Below are 16830 nucleotides of genomic sequence, written 5' to 3' on the forward strand. Positions count from 1 at the left end.
GCTCTGCCTGGGCATGCAAGGTCCAAGTCTTTGGCAGAGCCTGAAAGATCATCTAGGGAGCCTGTCTGGCTCCCAGCCCTGCATTTATAAACAGCAGGCCACACTTCCTCACTAGGCGATTTTAATTATATGGCAGATAAACAGCACAGTCCCCTTTCATTCAGAATGGTGGTCACAATACAAGAAAAGAGATGAGTGATATACATCAGCACTGGTAGAAACTGCGCTAGTGAAGGTTGCAAAACTCTTCCATTATAAACCAGGTTTTACATTCCTAATTTTAACAAAGTCATCTTTTGCATTCAGATTCCGCAGGAATGATCCCAAAAGAATTTGTTTTGCTTTTTTAAAGTCTGAGCATATTTTTGCATTAGGAGTGATGGGAAATATGGTACTCAAGGAAATTCTGTCCACTCCCCCGAAGCAGAGAACTAAAAACGTCAAGTATAAAGTTTCATAGTCCAGACACGTAAGGAACTGTGAATGAGGAGGGCGTACTTTGCAAAGCCCGGTTTGAGACGTTTATTCATTTTTAGAAGACATTTTACTCGGGGGAGAAAGGGGAGCATTCCCATTTTCCTGATAACTCACATCAGCCTCAATCCTGCCACATTTCCTGGGGGAAAACCCTTGGACTTCAATGATGCTGTATTCAGGTGCACAAGTGTATCTCATGGAGCACAGCAGTCCCAATTCTGCAATCAAGACAGTGAGAATATTCCATGCATTCCATGGAATAAACCACAGACATTTGTACGCTGGAATAAACATGAGAAGCCTTTACAAATGTTAACTACCTCAAGTTAACTGGTGATCAATTAACTCAGTGTAGACAAGCCTAGAAAGACTGGGGCCTTGTCTACACTGCCATTTTGCAATGCCGCACCTTTCTTGCTCAGGGGTGTGAAAAAACACTCCTCCCCCTCCCCCCGAGCGCTGCAAGTTTCAGTGCTGTAATGTGGAAGTGCAGACAGTGCTACAGCACTGGGAGCCAGGCTCCCAGTGCTGGTAGCTACTCCCCTCTCCTCCTGGAGATGAGCTCTTTCCCAGCACTGGTGACGCGACTACACTGCCACATTAAAGCGCTTCTGTGGCAGCGATTTAACATTGCTAATGAAGACATACACAAATAATGTCTCTGGAAGGTTCTAGATAGGTAGCAGTCCCAGGAAAAATGCATGTTCTGGTGGGAAGGTTGGAGAGCAAGCCTGACCTGCACTCACCCTGCAATGGTGGCTCCCGTCTTGTGGGGCTGGGCCCAGCTCCCCACTCCAGGCATTGTGACCTGGTGTACAGGATTGCAGCTCCCTTCAGGTTTGGACAGGCTGCCCCTCCATCATGACAGACAGAAAGGTGACTGGGCCAAACCTGACTGGTGCCGTGCACCGGTATCCCCAAATGTATGCACATTATGCAGGGTGTGTACTATTTGCAGGACCACATTAAGGCATAGGAAACCTAGGCACATGCCTAGGGCCAAATTCATTGGGGGGCCCAACCTGAGCTCCAACTGTTCTTGTCAGAGCCAGCTCTAGGTTTTTTGCTGCCTCAAGCAAAAAAATTTTTGGCTGCCTCCTACCCCAGACTTGGGCTCTTCCCCCCAGCCCACCCGCACCCCCTGCCTCCCTAGCACTGGGCTCATCCCCCCGACCTCACCTACACCTCCTGCCGTCCCAGCCCTGGGCTCCCCGCCCCCCACCTGTGCTGACTCCACCCACTCCCCCCTTGCCTCCAGCCGGTCCGGAGCTAGCATGGTTGGGGTAAGCAGCGGGTCTCCCGGGCCACGCCTCAGCCCAGGGTCCCTCTAGCCGGGGCTCCCACCTCCAGGACCGGCCGGGACCCAGGAGGGCAGAGCCAGGGGACTGCCCTGGCAGGGGGCTGAGGAGCCGAGGCAGGGTAGCCCCAGAGGGAGCGAAGCCCCGGAGAGCGGGACACGGGTCCCACATGGCAGCGCCCTGCACTCTGTGGCCTCACTGCTGCTGCTGCTGCTTCTGGCTGCCCTGCCTCAGTCCCTGGGTGGCTCGGGCTGCTTTGCCCAGCCCCGGCTGCTGGGCGGCTGCCCTGTAGCACCTGCAGGCAGCTCCATGTGCCCCGCGGGGCAGCTCCCAGCCCGAGTGTCCCCTACTAGGAGCCTGTCTGGTCCAGCCACATGGTGCGGGTGCTGCTCCCCCACAGCGTGAACCGCAGCGGCCCCAGGGCACCCCTGCGCACAATGTGCTGCTGCTGCCAAGGCCGGCTCTAGGCTTTTGCCGCTGGTAGCAAAACAAAACAAACAAACAAAAGGATGGCCAAAATGCCACCCCTGAAAATGTGCTGCCCCAAGCACTTGCTTGGTCTGCCGGTGCCTAGAGCCAGCCCTGAGTCTGGTTCAGGTATTGGTGCAGGAGCCAGCTCAACAGCACCAGTGAAGAGGAGCAGCCCTGGGTGCCTCACTGTCCACTCACATTTCATAGACTATTAGGGTTAGAAGAAACCTCAGGAGGTCATTTAGTCGCACCCTCTGCTCAAAGCAGGACCAATCCCCAAACAAATCATCCCAGCCATGGCTTTGTCAAGCCGGGCCTTAAAAACCTCTAAGGAAGGAGATTCCACCATCTCCCTAGGTAACCCATTCCAGTGCTTCACCACCCACCTAGTGAAAGTTTTTCCCAATAGCCAGCCTAAACCTCCCCCACTGCAACTTGGGACCATTACTCTTTTTGTCATCTGGTACTACTGAGAACACTCTAGATCCATCCTCTTTGGAATCTCCTTTCAGGTAGTTGAAAGCAGCTATCAAATCCCCCCATATTCTTCTCTTCTGCAGACTAAACAATCCCAGTTCCCTCAGCCTCTCCTCATAAGCCATGTGCACCAGCCTCCTAATCATTTTTGTTGCTCTCCGCTGAACTCTTTCCAACTTTTCCACATCCTTCTCGTAGTGTGGGGCCCAAAACTGGACACTGTACCCCAGATGAGGCCTCACCAATGCCAAATAGAGGGGAATGATCACGTCCCTTGACCTGCTGACAATGCCCCTACCTATACAGCCCAAAATGTCACTAGCCTTCTTGGCAACAAGGGCACACTGTTGACTCAAGTCCAGCTTCTGGTCCACTCTAACCCCTAGGTCCTTTTCTGCAGAACTGCTGCTAGCCCTCAGTCCCTAGTCTGTAGCAGTGCATGGGATTCTTCCGTCCTAAGTGCAGAACTCTGCACTTGTCCTTGTTGAACCTCATCAGATTTCTTTTGGCCCAATCCTCCAATTTGTCTAGGTCTCTCTGTATCCTATCCTTGCCCTCCAGCATACCTACCACTCCTCCCAGTTTAGTGCCATCTGCAAACTTGCTGAAGGTGCAGTCCACGCCATCCTCCAGATCATTAATGAAGATATTGAATAAAACCAGCCCCAGGACCAACCCTTGGGGCACTCCGCTTGATACCAGCTGCCAACTAGATATGGAGCCATTGATCACTACCTGTTAAGCCTGACAATCTAGCCAGCTTTCTATCCACCTTATAGTCCATTCATCCAGCCCAGGGGTCAGCAACCTTTCAGAAGTGGTGTGCTGAGTCTTCATTTATTCACTCTAATTTAAGGTTTCACGTGCCAGTAATACATTTTAACTTTTTTAGAAGGTCTCTTTCTGTTAGTCTATAATATATAACTAAACTATTGTTATATGTAAAGTAAATAAGGTTTCAAAGTGTTTAAGAAGCTTCATTTAAAATTAAATTAAAATGCAGAGCCCCCTGGACCTGTGACCAGGACCCAGTCAGTGTGAGTGCCACTGAAAATCAACTCGTGTGCCACCTTCGGCACCAGACCCATAGGTTGCCTACCCCTGATCCAGCCCATACTTCTTCAACTTGCCAGCCTCTTCACCATGATAGAGGGTCCACAAGACCAAACCTGAGCAGCGCTGTGACCCTCGTGCACCAGGTTGCAATGCTACTCACTCAGTTCTGGCCCTGTTGCCCACCCGTCATGATGCAGGGCCAGGAGGCCAAACCTGATTGGGCAGCGCTGTTCCTCCTTGCTGCTGCCATTGGCCAGGTCCTGCACCAAGGCTCCCTCCTAGGTGCCTGTCTGACCTCACCCCGATTCCAGCACCCCATGTCCCCTCTGCTTTGCTTGCAGGACTTGTTCAGTGCCAGCCTCAAGACCTGCTACAAGTATGGGGAACTACGATGAGCGCCCACAGAAGGGAGTCGGCTGGGAGAGGGGCAGCGGAGAGGCTGGGAGGTGGACAGACGGGAGTTTGGCCTAGCTGCATTGTGCTCAATGTAAGATAAAAGAGTATGTGTAGACGCCATGCCAAGTGAAAATGAGAATGGTTCAATTGTGTGTATCATGTGAAAAATTTCTGGGGGTGCCCAGGCTGCAATGCCCAGAGTGGGAAGCCAGGCCCAGCAGTGTGTGACAGGAGTCAGGGTGAACATGGGGTGTGCTCGCTCGCCAGCCTCCACCCGCGCCCCACACATATAAAGCAGGGATTAGGGTTGCAGTCTCAGGGTGGAAGGTGATACTGAGGGTGGTCAGTGCCTGTGGTGGAGCAAGAAGGAAGTGGCAATAGAAGATGAAGATGTTGGCCTATGATTTTGCCCCCCTCCTCATGAATTTGGACCCTTGGTAGATCACAAAAAAGAGAGAGACAAATGCAGTTGGGGTCAGGGCCCCATTGTGCTAGGTGCAGTACAAACACACAGGAAGACCCAGTCCCTGCAGCAAAAAGAATACAATCCAAGGCCTGCTCCTGCAAGAAGTTGCACACAGAGCTCCATGTGCATGGGGATGCACTTCCATACTTCTCATTGTACAACTGTGGCCTAAATAGACAGGTGAAAGGTACGGGAAAGGGCTAAGATACACAAGCAGAGGGATCAGGCCAATGATGGGCATACATCATGTTAGTCTTGTTTTTTTAATATTTGTGTATATATATATATATATATATACACACACACACACAGTCCCCACAACCCTAGATCTAACTACTGTTATTTCCTTTGTTCCTCAGTTTACTTGTAAAACTGAGACTACAGAAAGAATAAGTATTTTCCCAAAGACCATGTTCTGGTGTCCAAATTAAAGTGATAGAATATTCCACAAAACAGTTCAGAACTCCAGGAGTATCATCATCTATTATCTAACCAATACCAACAAAAGTTATACTTAAATAACTATCCACTAAAAAAAAAAAAAGCAGGGCTGTAGCCTCCTATTATAAGCACTTGTTGACTCCTTGTGTCACAGCAGCAGTTTCTCTGCACTGCCTTCCCTGAGTAGCTCAGCAAGTTCAGTTGGGCTCCTGGGCTCTAGCTTCTAAACTCACTTGAACTCCCTCCTACCTTGCAAGTCATTTTATTTACCTTGCCTGTGTTGGACCAGAAGTCAGACAGCGATCCATTGCCAGCCCCCTGTTCTCTGAAGGTGTAGTTCCCGGATAGCTGGTCTATGACATTCAGGATGTCCATCTTTTTCCCATCATCAGGCATCACTTAAGTTCTGGCTCTCACTTGCCCAGTTCCAGGGCAAGCACTGCAGTCTTGCCACAAGCAATACCAGGCACAGCCCAGCTCTGGAGAGGACTAGTTACTCAAGAGGACAGGAATTGTGTAGACTTCACAGTCACTCACTGGTTTGGGAGTTAGAGGCATATGTCAGACAGGCAGTCTCCATCTTAACTGCTGCCAGTATACCTGCCCAATAGGTGAATGCAGAATCAGGGCAGGGGAGGGAGTTACTGGGACCCTCAAGGGGAGTATGATCTATTGTGGGGACATTTTGTGGTGAGGATTAGTAGCTCTTCACAAGTCAAATGTAAAAAGACAGTCTCCTGTAACGATTAAAAGAACTTTGCATTACAAAAAGGGAGCTCAATTCTCACCCAAACAGGACAGTGTGTTTATTAACCTCCATTACTTCACAGTTTGTGAATCCATAAAAAGGGAGGAGGCCAAGGTATGTAATCAGCCTCCAATGCTTTTTTATTATTAGCAGATGTACAAATAAGTTGTCAGCTCTAAAATGCAGGGCCGGTCTCCATTTTGTGACCTATACAGCACCAAGCACAGTGTTGGCATTTAAAAAAATAGCTACACCCTAAACTGTCATAGGAGAACATTTGTCTGTCATTGTGAAGGTTGGTAAGTGCCTATTTCTTGCATCTTTCAGTGTCCTATGCTTTGGGGATAGAGTGGTGTCCAGAGCTAACCGAGTGGAGGCTGAATGCTGATTAACTAATGAAAAGCAGGTGTAAACTGCTTAAGGGTGGCTCTTTAAAGCAAGTAATATGAGGCTGCAAAAAGAAACTTCCTGTGAAACTAGTAACTCCTGTAACAAACTCCATTGGGCTCTCCTTCCCCTCTACTTGGTTCTGCCTGGCACCCCCACGCCTAAGCCCTCCTGGGTCAGACACTCTCTGGCTTACCTTGTTTGTGTTGTACCAAAAGTGGGACTGGGACCCATTTCTGGCCCCTTGCTCCGCAGAGGTGGAGTTCCAGGGCAGATGGTCCAATGTGGTCAGGACGTGCATTTCTCCAGCCATCAGTTGTGCCCCCGGAGGACTCCGCTGCAGGCAGTGGCATGAGCAGGCGGGGACGTGTTGCTCTCAGGAGAGGAGCGTGAAGACTTTAGTCACTTCCTGGTTCGGGACGGTTTGGGAGTAGGAAATTCTGCTTGTATGACACACTCCTCTGCACCTACTGCTGCCCGGACATTGCACAGGTGTATGTGGAGTCGGGGGAGGGAGGCGAGCTACTGCTGGGACACTGGGGAACTTGGAGGTGTATGGGGGCGGGGGTTTTGTTGCCTATACAAATTTGTAGGGGATAGTGGTAGCATAACAACAAAGCCAAATGCAGGAATTTTTCAGCTAGCTTTACTGCTCCTAGCACAGCACTCGGACCATTTCCCCCCCCTCCACCCCCGAGGTCCCAGTGCCCTACCCCTGTTCTGTATCAGCTGCCTGCAAGCTTAACTCTTTCCCAACCCACTGAGCACTGACTAACTCTAATAATTTAGGCTGGCCAGATTATTCATAGCAAATAAACTATCCAATTAATTTAGCTTTTTTTAGTACTGAGTCATTTGCACAGACTTATTTCTGTGATCTTATTTGTAAGTATTTTCCAAATAATTTATGTGAACAGATTTCAGCCAATGAGTCTGTTTTCAAGATGTCATTTCACCTATTTGCATTGTCTGATTAGTCACCTATACAGCATGATATTATTTTTGCTCAGTGACTAGACAAATGAAACTTTTTCAGTGGGATAGTAAGTAATAATCAAGAGCAAATACACTTGATGGTGCATGTAAACTCTTGTTCATATGTTCACCCAACTTTTTTTTCTTAAAGTGCTACTCAATTTCACTAGGATGGTTTTGTACATAAATGAATGAGATTAAATTGGAGTGTGTGTATGAAGTGTGCACAAAATGTAAACAATTCTGGTTTTGTAAGGGGAAACCAGTCCATTAGGTTTTAAAGATGAAATCTGAAATTCCTCTGGACAAATTTTTATCACTGTAGTGGGAAAAGGGAATAGAAGTGAAGTTAAAGGGTTGAGAGGGCATTAAAGGAGGTCAAGACATTTAGGGGATCATGAAGAAAGAAGGGTTTGGGGGGGCTGACAATCACAGGAGGATAGACATGGCCTCACAGAGTAGCAGAGAGGGTTCTATATTGAGAACTAAAGGCAGAGCTGTTGCATCCTAGATTTGTAGAGAATGTACCTGAGCATAATCTGAACAGTTCTGTAGACACATGAATATCGGAGAACTAGAGAATCTTGGATACCCTTGGGCAATTATTGTTTACACTGTCCATCTGCTAGTCTGCTGTGGCTGGAAATCTTGCTTGTTGGCCTCATTTTTGTGAAATGGCCCAGGAAGGTATACGGTGAGAAAACTCTTGGAATAATTAGGTTGGCATCCCTTCCTCATTCCATGTTGTTTCTCAGGTACTGTTGTTTTGCTGAGCAGTGCTCCCAGAGATACAAGTGACAGCAGCATTATTAGCAGTGTGCCCCTCTGAAACATCTTTTGTAGGACATACATGGGTGCTGGTGGCCATTCAGGCTGCACTTATTATTTGTATTGCAGAGCACCTCTGGCCCCCAACCAGGGCCTCATTGTGCTAGACACTGTACAAAGACATATAATCTAAGTCTCAGATGAGAGTCAACAGGTGGAAATAGGATTCATTGTTTAGTTCCAGAGCAACCAGTGGGATTGGAGCTTCCACCTACCAGCAGGGAGGGTCCAGAGGCGCAGGGGTGAAGAGAACTAGGCAGCTGGAGCAGGTGCAGAAATGAACTTTCAGTGGGTGACTGAGCACTGCGTTTAAGGGAACTGAGCAGCAGAGAAGGGCATAGGAGGTGAGATTAACTGCTTTCAGAAAGGACAGAACACGTGAATACATTAAAGAAGCTAAAGATAAAATACAGATTGTCCTGTTGCTACTTTTCTGTGTAAGCAATTGCTGCCAGCAGCCTCTGGGGAGATGTCATGCTATAGAACCATAGTTTTACTAACTCTGTTGCACAGCGGTGAACTATGGGTGCTAAGAAAGACTGGAGAACACCTGACTGATATTTCTGATTCATATCATCTTCATTAGCTGCCCCAAATCAAGTGACAGGACGTGGTTAGAAATGAGGATATTTGAAGGCAACCTAGCAACTACCTCCATCAGCACTGGTTCAGTTTTGGTAGCTTTCTTGGTATGGAGGTATTACTAGGATGGAAAACTGATGAATTCCAAGCATGTGTAACAATGAATGCCTCTTCATGGCTGGTGGGCATCAAGAAGCTTCAGTGGCAGGACTAATGAATACTCAATCAAGCCACACCACCTTAAGCATCTTGCCGGAGTTCAATCCAGGTGGTGTTCAATTTGTAAGGAGGTCTCTTTCCTTTGGGATTTGCCACAATGACGTAAAATGTATGAGATGCCCTGTTCCATAGGTTAAATTATTCAATATTACAAGGGTTGAGTGGGTTGGGCTACAAAATCCTGAACACAGAGGGAGGCTTGAAGGAGCATTTGAAGAAAAAGAAAGTGGTCTTTTGGTGGTCTGTGACCTGAAGACTATTCCAAGCAGCCAGTAAGTACAAACAGAGTCAATACTAGTATTCTAGACAAACTAGTTTTCTATTGTGCAAGCCTAAAACTGATTCTTCATTGACCCTATTTCTAAATGCCACTCATTCAGTGAAATTATTATTTAATACTAAGAAACATCTTGTTTCAGTGATTCAATGTGTACAGTCTAGCTCGAAATACCGGTTCCTGTGATAACAATTCCTGTGAGTACTTTGTACATTTCAGGATGGTTATAGATATGAATAAATAGGTACATTCTGTTGGAGCTTCTTTTCTCTATTACATGGCTATGTGAATGGCTGCATAACTGCAGATTATTTTAAAATGTTGCATAATTGTGCTCTGGAATCTAAACTTGCATTTTAAAAAAATTGTCTGTAGGCCATTTGGTTTATGGTTGCAAAGTAGCCTTCAAAATGGGTGTGGAATGTAAACTGATGCAACTAATGTTTGCCTGCATTTAGAAAGAGTTGAAATAATAGCTGTGGGAGAATTGTGAATGGCCTGCATTCTTCTGTTAACCTAGAAGGCTAGGGACAATTTAAATGTCAACATTAGCTACTTCAAGGCAGATCATTTTAGCAGAAACATCCAGCTAATGTTCTTTGTCATTTTCAGTTTGTAATTGTTGGATGTAATGGCAGATATAGGTCTAGAGAGCAGTGGGAGCAGCTGCTGGGGTGAAAACACAAATCCAAATCCAGCTCCTATTCCCATATTTAAAGTCATTTCTGGCTCTACCCAAAGTTGAGAGGGGAGGAGTTGATGCTTCTCATGCTTAGTACCAAAAACCTCATCTGCCTGGATAACTAAAACCACCTCCAACCACTTCCTGGGTGCCAAAAGCCATATTGGTCCCCATCTCAGCTGCCAATAACTTCTGCAATGCAGTTCCCCTATTTTCAAAAAAGCACGAATTGACAGCATAACGAAAATTTGGAGGTGGCATAAAATACATTGAATTGACCCTCAAAATAAACCTGCAAGGCACAGGACCATTGTCATAGATCACTCATTTCTCATCAGCTTATCACTTGAAATAAAAATGTGACTGATCTTCCTCTTCTATTCATGTGTCAGTATATAAAGCCTGCATCTTTAATTTTCACTCCATGCATCTGAAGAAGTGGTTTTTTTACCCATGAAAGCTTATGCCCAAATAAATCTGTTAATCTTTAAGGTGCCACCGGACTCGTCGTTGTTATGGTGGGGACTGGCTCTGTAGCTGAGCATTTTCTGAGTTTCTCCTGCTGTTGGTACAGTGCAATGCTAGTAGTGATGGAAGCATTATTCTAGGATCCAGCCATTTCATCGCATCTTGTCTATGCTCTAACACTACACTGATTTTTAGAATTGAAGATGGTATTGGATATGTAATAGGTCTCAAATTTCTTTTTACATTATACCAGCTTACAGTCTGAGGAAGGGTCAAATTCATTTGAGTAATATCGAACTATTTCAGTTCAATTGCCACCTCACAACAGCAGAAAGTCTGCCCTTCCGGCAGCTGCAATTAGTCAAATGTCACTTTATTTTTAATAATTTGTAAGACTTAATTCCACTTAGAGTCAAATGTTCTGAGGAAACATCCTGCACAGAACACAAGTGTACTGCAGGACGTTTCCAAGAATAACGCTCTTTGAAATCTGCAGTGTAATCAGGACCAGCACTAGTGTTTTTAGTGCCCTAGGCGCACGGCCATTTCGCCACCCCGCGTGCTGGTCCCGCAGCTCCGGTGGACCTGCCGCAGGCATTCCTGCGGAGGGTCCGCTGGTCCGTGGCTCTGGTGGAGCTGCTGCAGGCACGCCTGCGGCAGGTCCACCGAGTCGCGGGACCAGGGGACCTTCCGCAGGCACGCCTGCAGCAGGTCCACCGGAGCCTCCTGTCGCCCCCCTCCGGCAAAATGCCGCCCCCCCAATAATCCTGGCGTCCTAGGCAATTGCCTAGGCCGCCTAAATGGAAGCGCCGGCCCTGAGTGTAGTTCATCAGTGCTATACTTTTGCCTGACTTACATTTGGTAACTCTGCCATTTTGGGAAGACTCTCTTTGATTTCAACTATATTATTGATTGATAGACATCCCAAAGGGAAGCAGCTTGCAATGTAAGGAAAAAAGAGTATTGGAGCAGAGATACATTTTACAGACCTCAGAGAAGGCTTTTGCCCTTAACTCTCTGGACAGTGAGTGAAAGATTTTGGTCCTTTGCATTTTCATTTTTATCTTCTCTACTCTCTCAATTTAGACTGAGCAGATCAGGATTAAAAGTCAGTGGCAAAGCTCCCATTGATTTCAATGGAGCAGGACTGAGCTCTCCAACACTCTAAATAATAATCTAAAACATCTTAGATTTGTTTGTTGAATAAGAAATGCATTTTCTCTCCCCATCAGGCATGCAACATATTTTCTCTAAATGTAAATGTTACCTGAGAGTTGAACAGTGATGAGTGTATTATTATTTCTGTAGTAGACTACAGTATCCTGCACATACTCCATACATACTTCTCCACTTAGGAGTCAAACATAGCTATGTAAAGTGAGCAGCTTGTTTACACTAGACCCCTATGGCTTGCTATCAAATTAGTGGTAAATCAGTATGATAGTAAACAGAGGTCAAAGATCAAACCTACAATTTCACATAAAATTCCGGACTGTGTACACAAAATATAAAATGCAAAAACCGCAAGGCACAGGACCATCAACTGCTCTTAAGGCTAATCAAAAGCAGGATAAGATTAGAGGAAATGAAATTTAAACATGATTTTAATGCAAATTTTAATGTAAAACTCATATAATGGATCTCTTTTAAACCAAGAAATCTTGAAATGAAACAAACTTTCATTTGTTACCATGAATAACTGTCTACTCATACAAATGCGTTTTTAAAATTATATATATATAATAATGTGATGGTACTGCAAATGTAATCGTAAAAAACAGTCATTGACTAGGTGTTGTACCAATTATATTAGACCAGTAAAAACCAGCAGGATCTTATTAAAGGGGACAAGGCAAAGATGCCACATTTATTATGATAACAATTTATGACTAATAACTAATATCTTAATTCTTATACACACACATTATACCTATTACCTATACACACACACACACACACACATTCACATTATACCTAATACCTAGACACACACACATACACACATTCACACACACACACCCACATTCATCAAGTGTTCTACAGCTGCTGCATAGTTACCAGTCCTGAAGATAGCTTAAGTTCATGGCTTGATTTTGCAGCTTGAGTTCGTAGCTTGTGGCAGCTAACTGGCCAGGAAAGCTGGGCACAAGGCTGAGCTGGATCTCTGCTGGGCAGGCACCGATGTTCTTCCATGTTGGCAGCAGAATGTTACCCAGAGTCTCTCATCTCACCCTTCTTTTCTATACGCTTTTACGGGTTTGCAAAAATGAAGGTTGGAGGAAGCTTTTACAAAATGGAGTGAGTGTTTTAAAATGGGGTTTGAATTACAATATGGAACAGAAGTTACAGTATAGGCAAGTGTAGTGAATGGTGAACAGAAGTTACATTAATAAAGTGAACAACTGAAAACAATTTCATTTATCAGTTCTACATTGTCCCCCTTTTGACCCTTCAATCTAGGGGCATTGAATGGGTCACACTTTATGTAATTGTTTTAAGGCAGAACCAACATAACAGTTAGGATTACTAATAGGATAATGAGGGGATGAAAAATTATATTTAGAACTGCTGACCAGGTGGGCTGCTTCTACAACACTTTGCCCCTTGATTTATGACCATTACAGTAGTTGTTGACATTGTAGGGCAAGGTGATCTGTTGCAAACAAACCAAATAATTATAACTAGGTGAATATAACTAAACCTATTACAATCATTGGGTACATTGACAAATAAAATGAGGATCAAGTTTGATGCAGCAATAGCCATCAAACAATAAAAGTTACTGAAGTTAGGACCTTTTTAAGCACACACAGCAAATAAGATTTTGTAGGAGGACCACAGTTGTCATGCAAGGTTAAACTGATTTGGACTTAAACTAACATTTTGTTGCTAAAATGTTGCAGAATCCCCTATTTTTAACAGTTGTTTTCAAGAGGTTTCTGGGGACCTGAAAGATGGGGCCTTACAATTATGGGCCAAGGTCTTACAGGTTATGGGGGCCCAAGAACTACCCTTTAGGGCTTGGGGGAGTAGAACCAGAGTGCATAGAGGAAAGTGTGGAATTAACAATATAAGAAAATGTAACTAACAATACAAATGTATTAATAACAAAAATTAACAGCAAAATGACTATTAGATAACCTAACAAAAAATAAATCTGATGCACTGGGGACCAAAGGTTTTTTTTTTTTTTGGTTTTTTTTGGATTGCTAAGTTGGATGGACTTGGGGGAAGTAGAGAGAGGAAAAGACATTTGTCCTGTCTAGTGTAGTATTTCTTTTTCTTTTTTGGACCCAGTGCTAGCACAGGACACCACTAGAGACAGACACAGAACATGCAACACAGAACACTGAACACACACCACTAGAGACAGACACAGAACTTGAAACACAGAACACTGAACACAGTGTCGCAACACTATAACCATGGTATTTTATAACTCTTCAGCTGGTACCAGCTCTCCTGATGTTCTGGTTCAGAGCCTGAAAAATAGAAGCTTAGAAACAAATTAGCACAGTGCTTCCACATGGCAGACCCTGCTCAGTCTTTGCCACAGTGTGTTTGGTATTTGGGGCTGCACAAATGCTAATTAGGTAGTTCATTTCTTTGTGACTTTAGATTTTTTTTTTTCCATTTTAAAATTCCCAGCCAGTTTGCCATGGCCTGGAGGTCTGAGGCAGAAGCAGGCACTGTTGTTACTGTTGCAATGGCATTTTGGCCCTAGGAGGAGAAATCTACCCAAATATTCCCCTTCCCACTCTCCAGAGGGGTCCCAAAAGTCTGCCCCTTCTGGGTTCTCAAATGTTCCCTTTTCTGACATTACTGCTGCTGTAAGATGTGAGTGCTGTTTTAACTCTCTGTACTCAACCTTAAGGGCATCTAACTAGGTTTGAGTACGACATACATTTTTATTTCTCTGCTTTTGCAGCAGGGGTTTGTAAATCTTGGTGCAGTTTTTCATTTTTACAGGCTGTTAGGTGGAGGTTGCTGTCATTACAAGCCTCCCACAGCAGGCAGATCCCTGCAGTGTCTCTGAGACCCTCTTGTTGCCCCTGATTTGATTTTTTTTTTCTTTCTGCTACCTCTTCGGAGGCCAGCAGGTTTTGTTAACAATTTTAAGTTTTCTGCTACCTACGCGGAGGCCAGCAGGTTTTGTTAACAATTTTAAGAGCTCTTTATTTTCCTGCTACCCACACGGGGGCCAGCAGGTTTTTGGTTAACCAAGAATAGAACCGTGCTCTGTAGAGCCGGTTGTGTGCACACAGATTGGTTTACAATAAGTGAGGCAAAAATACCAATAATCCCCCTTTCGCTATTCTCCACCAAAATGTTGTACCAATTATATTAGACCAGTAAAAACCAGCAGGATCTTATTAAAGGGGACAAGGCAAAGATGCCACATTTATTATGATAACAATTTATGACTAATAACTAATATCTTAATTCTTATACACACACATTATACCTATTACCTATACACACACACACACACACACACTCACATTATACCTAATACCTATACACACACACATACACACATTCACATACAGACACCCACATTCATCAAGTGTTCTGCAGCTGCTGCATAGTTACCAGTCCTGAAGATAGCTTAAGTTCATGGCTTGATTTTGCAGCTTGGGTTCGTAGCTTGTGGCAGCTAACTGGCCAGGAAAGCTGGGCACAAGGCTGAGCTGGATCTCTGTTGGGCAGGCACCAATGTTCTTCCATGTTGGCAGCAGAATGTTACCCAGAGTCTCTCATCTCATCCTTCTTTTTTATAGGCTTTTAGTTTGGATTCAAAGTCTATAGGTCTTGCTGTGTCACGCTGACTCTGGGTTTAGATTGATCACCCATCAATTGCAGGCGTGACTTTCAGCCTTGGACCTGGCTTTGATCTTCCTTCTGTTGTTCTGTTGTCCTTTTCTTTTTAGGGTGGATGCTTCTTACTTTGTTTAGGGCTGTTGTCTAGGTCTTCAGCCGTTGGTATTTGAACTTTATCTCATCAGGACAGGCTGGGGCTGGAGGTTGATTCCATCATTCATACATACCTCATTCACACATCTAAACTAAACTAATAAGATTACAGCAGGGTTTGCAAAAATGAAGGTTGGAGGAAGCTTTTACAAAACGGAGTGAGTGTTTTAAAATGGGGTTTGAATTACAATATGGAACAGAAGTTACAGTATAGGTAAGTAGTGAATGGTGAACAGAAGTTACATTAATAAAGTGAACAACTGAAAACAATTTCATTTATCAGTTCTACATAGGTAGCATAGCACTGCTCCTGCTCTCCCTGAACTCAAGGATAGTTTTGCCACTGGCTCAGTGGGAGTAAGATTGGGTCCAGAATTTTATTTACTGTTTTACAGTGGTATCTATAGACTATGGAAATGAATGGGACATATTCACTCTGTTTTATAATGGAATAATTGCTCTTGAAATTACAATACTCTGTTAGCTTGAAAATAACTCTCCAGGCAATCATTCCATAACACATTACTAGCAATGTCTAGCTACACTGTGTGTGTATTCTACTGAGTGCTTAAACTCAAAACATTCATAAAATACAACAGGAAAACAAAACAATTTGGAAAATAAGAGTTTTTAATGAAGATTTGGTTACTCAATGCCACCAGATGTCAGCATACACTATATGATTGAGAGCAAGTGCTTAAGACCTTTCAGAACTGGATTGGAATAAAACTAACTTCTTGCTAATGAAAATTATGCAATGGCTAAATAACTGAGGACCCGATCAGAGCCTCATGTGGGAAAGTCTGTAGCAATGAGAAGAAGTTCTCTGTGAGGATTTCCTCAAGAAGACTTCTCCTCAATTGCTCCATTAGATTGCCCTCTAATTCCCAAAATGTAGGCCATATGTCCTGCTCTCCCCAAAGTTCCACAGATCTTCTAGAATCCATGTGGAACCCAGCAGAACCAGGAAATAGTAAGAGGTCTGGGAAGTCCCATTTATACCCAATGGCTCCTTCCCCACATCTTGTTCTCCTGGGACTCCTACAGGGAGCAGCTGCCCCAGAGACCTTCTTAAAGGGGGACCCCCAGCATTGGGGAGAGGGTAAGCTTGGAAAGTTAATAGTGCCTTGGGATAAGGACTCTCCCCAGGGCTACTGAAAAGATGATTACACATCTTCCACACCCCACTGTGATGGGGAATACAAACCCCACAGTGGGCAACATAGGGCTAAGGTGAGCTCAGGTGTCTCCACTCTGTCACACCTGTGAGAGTTGATAGGATTGAAGGGAGATGCTTCAGAGGGAGAAACCCAGCTCAGTGGCTGGCAGATCAGGGCAGACACCAGACCTTCAGTCCTCATCTCCTCAAAAGAGGGCCAACTAAAGGCAGGAGCTCCTCATATGACTGCTGCCAGATGGCCCCTCCCGGAGGGCAGGGAGAATCAGATGCTGATTCACTTTGAGAAAATCTTTTCTCCTCTGTTTACTTCTGCACTCAGTTTAGAGCCTTAGCCTGATGAGTGCTTTCTGAATGAAGAGAGCCTCAACCCAGCTTTAGGACGATTCCTTTGAGTTAATTCTCCTTGTTTCAGTTTGTTGACTGTCTTG

The 16830-nt window shown here is 44.8% G+C and overlaps 2 protein-coding genes across 3 annotated transcripts in view; one reads left to right on the forward strand and one right to left on the reverse strand.

Moving 5' to 3' along the window:
• Nucleotides 1-6812, reverse strand: part of NIPAL2 (NIPA like domain containing 2) — a 434384-nt gene extending 427572 nt beyond the window's left edge. For both annotated transcript variants that reach the window (XR_007772654.1, XM_050941138.1), the window contains exon 1: nucleotides 6414-6812. Coding sequence is in view for 1 of the 2 variants with exons in the window: in XM_050941138.1 (XP_050797095.1) it covers nucleotides 6414-6530 (117 nt within the window). In the remaining variant the exon portion in view is untranslated. The remainder of the gene's footprint in view (nucleotides 1-6413) is intronic.
• Nucleotides 1-16830, forward strand: part of ERICH5 (glutamate rich 5) — an 801722-nt gene that overhangs the window by 197738 nt on the left and 587154 nt on the right. The gene's annotated exons all lie outside the window — the stretch shown is intronic.

Source organism: Gopherus flavomarginatus, chromosome 2 (assembly GCF_025201925.1).
Source record: "Gopherus flavomarginatus isolate rGopFla2 chromosome 2, rGopFla2.mat.asm, whole genome shotgun sequence".
Lineage (NCBI taxonomy): Eukaryota > Metazoa > Chordata > Testudines > Testudinidae > Gopherus > Gopherus flavomarginatus.